The following is a 2,989-nucleotide window of genomic DNA, read 5'->3' on the forward strand; positions in this document are numbered from 1 at the left end:
TAATGACAGCTGGATTCTTGGTCCATCCTACTTTATTCAATGAAGTAAGCAATAGTTTTGCTATCAAGTATAGACAAATCAGAGATTGTCAGGTGGAGTTTGGGGTTGAATTTAGGGGTTATTGCACTTTCTGAGCATCTCAGAAAACCGAAAAAGCCAATAAAAACATCTAGAAACTTCTGCAAGAATCTTAGATTGTATGGTATTAGGCACAGGAAGTGGTTCCAGAGTGGCAACACTCAGTGGAGTAGGTAGAGGGGCCACTGTGAATAAAGTATACTGAGGTTTAGTTTGGGTAGAATTTAGAAGGAAGATAGGGAGGGGCTGTAACCGTGTGCAGAGGCAGCCTCACACACGAATTAACCCCTGGTGCTTGGGGAAGACCATAAGAAGAGGAAGAGAAAGATGGAAATTAGGGAGGAGGCCAGTAGGCTTTCTTGGGCATCTGCAGTGGGTGCTGCTGGCCATTCATTGGGAAAATGAAAATTGGAATGTTAAGAGTAAGGTGGTTGAGCTTGAGTGGCTAATGGAGGCAGCCTCCCAATAGCATCAACAACCGGAGAAAGAGCTGAAAGAAATGGAGGTTAAGAAGCCATGCCAGTGGGCGATGTTGCATGCGGCGCAGCAGCTGAAGGTGCTGCAATGATTGGCTGAGAGGAGGAGGGAAGCAGTGCAGTGTGAGAAGCGTCAGAATGGGGCACAACCTAAACTTGCTTCGTCTTGAAGCTCCAGATGGAACTTGATCTGGAAGACAATGTCATTTGTGCAAGTTAAGATGGTTAGCTAAACGAGATGCACCTGTGCCAAATTGGATTATTATCTGATCGTGCTCCTCCCGAACCTTGTTAATAAAACCTAATTTGATGCAGATGACACAAGAAGTAACACAAATAATATCTTCTTACTATCAGTGTTACTGACATCACAAGCTGAGAAAAACAAGCTTCTGGGGAGCTCATTATCTCCACCCATCATTATATTAATATATTGTACATCGGTAAGAGCCTACTGTAGCCATGATGATCATCATCTCTCTGCTCCTGCTGGCCTCTCTGTTGCCACACCTGACCTTCACTGGTGAGACTGACTTTATAACAGCATATTATATTATATTAATTTGTATCTGCTGAATAAGCTGACTGACAACAGTCTCTCTCTTTCAGCTCATATGGATGTTGGTATAGTGAACGGCACAGAAGCAAAACCCCACTCCAGACCTTTCATGGTTTCTCTTCAGAAGAACTGGCGACATATCTGTGGTGGATTCCTAATTTCTGATAGATTTGTTATGACCGCTGCGCATTGCTGGAAGTAAGACTTCAATTTAGTCTAAACTGCAATAATGAGTTAAAATCACAAAAGTAATATGGCTTTTCTTACACAGAAATGAGAAACTAACAGCTGTGGTTGGCGCACATGACCTAAGACAGAATGAAGGCTATGTCCGCATTGGTGTGAAGTCTTACCACATGCATCCAGACTTCAACAAGTACACTTTGGAGAACGACATTATGCTTTTGAGGGTAACAGTAGTTTAAATGACTGTTATTAAATGATTAGTCAGAATGTCTTTTAATGATGATAACGTTTTGTATTACAGCTAGAGAAAGAAGTTGAACAAAACAAGAATGTCATGAAGATTTCCATACCAAAAGAAAGAGAGAGAGACATTGAAGCTGATTCTGTTTGCCGTGTTGCTGGCTGGGGAAGACTGAATTTTAAAGGGAAAAGGATTTTTCATCTCATGGAAGCAGAAGTGAAGATCATGAATAACACTGAATGCAAAAATAAATGGAAAGACAAATTCTCAGTCTCAGAGATGATGTGTGTCTCCGGCGATGGAGGAAGCTGCAGTGTAAGTAAAAACATTATCAAATTGAGACCATCAGTGAGAAGTACTGCATCTGTGAATCTGTGTTTCTTCACAGGAGGATGGAGGAGGTCCTTTGGTTTGTGGAGACACTGCAGTCGGTGTCACTTCCTTTGGTGACCCAAAAATCTGCAATAGTCCTGAACGACCTGAAGTTTATATAAAGATTTCACCATATATTCCATGGATCTGCTCCGTTATTGCAAAGGATGAGTGATTTTTGCAATGAAACGGAATTAAGTGTTTGTTTAATTGTTCAATAAACAAACTGTGTGTCATGCATCGTTTGTAAGTGGTGCTTATTATTGCAGCCCTATAAAATAACAGTAGTCTTCTGATAAGGATTCAAGTAACTAAAATTCAATCGGCCACAACAGTATCTAAGTCATATAAATGCTTCATAATGATAATCATGATTGTCAGAATAGAATTTGAAGTGAAATGTCTAAATGTATCAATCCTCTTCTTTCTACAGTGGTCATACAATGTGTTTGGACACTTTCTGACACTGAAGTGATTAAAACTGAATTAATGTGATTATATTAGATGCAGAATATCACACCAAGTAGCATTTGCAATGACACTAGGCCTAACATTTAGACATTTTGTCTTTCTTTTGGACAGTATATCTATAATATTATAACTGAAAATTTATCAAACTTCTTTTAAATTATTTTGGGTAATAAAGTGTTTTGTGCTCAAATTAATACATAAACAAAATTGGCAAGCAAGCATAACAGACACTTGGTTTGGTATTTTGTAACAATGCAAAGACATTAATACACATTTTTTAAACGGGGTCACTGAATGTGAAAACAGCTACAGTTGGTAAAGGGGTAGTCATCAAGTCAGTGAAATTTTGAGGGCGAAAACATCCATTGTCTATTAATGTTACACTTGATGGAATTTGAAAATGAAGGCGAGAGGATCTAACATTGTAAACGATATTATTAAAATAATGTTTTACAATATGCACACTTGTCGAAGATTTCGAAGTCCAAGATTCAATGCTTTGATAGGGTGAGCCTGATTCGACTACCAATCTCAGAGTCGAATATTCACAGAGGTGTTACTAAACGAGGATCATGCCATTTTGGCAATACAGGGGTGATCAATGTC

At 39.1% G+C, this 2,989-nt stretch overlaps 1 protein-coding gene across 1 annotated transcript; it reads left to right on the forward strand.

The window, feature by feature from the left end:
• Positions 1-1,019: 1,019 nt before the first annotated feature.
• LOC132137492 (complement factor D-like) lies at positions 1,020-2,143 on the forward strand. Its single transcript, XM_059547517.1, has 5 exons — positions 1,020-1,077; positions 1,164-1,311; positions 1,385-1,523; positions 1,601-1,855; positions 1,929-2,143. Exons 1-5 carry the CDS (start codon positions 1,020-1,022, stop codon positions 2,085-2,087), a joined length of 759 nt encoding a protein of 252 aa, XP_059403500.1. The 3' UTR covers positions 2,088-2,143.
• Positions 2,144-2,989: the final 846 nt, after the last annotated feature.

Source organism: Carassius carassius, unplaced genomic scaffold, assembly GCF_963082965.1.
Source record: "Carassius carassius unplaced genomic scaffold, fCarCar2.1 SCAFFOLD_187, whole genome shotgun sequence".
Taxonomy (NCBI): Eukaryota; Metazoa; Chordata; class Actinopteri; order Cypriniformes; family Cyprinidae; genus Carassius; species Carassius carassius.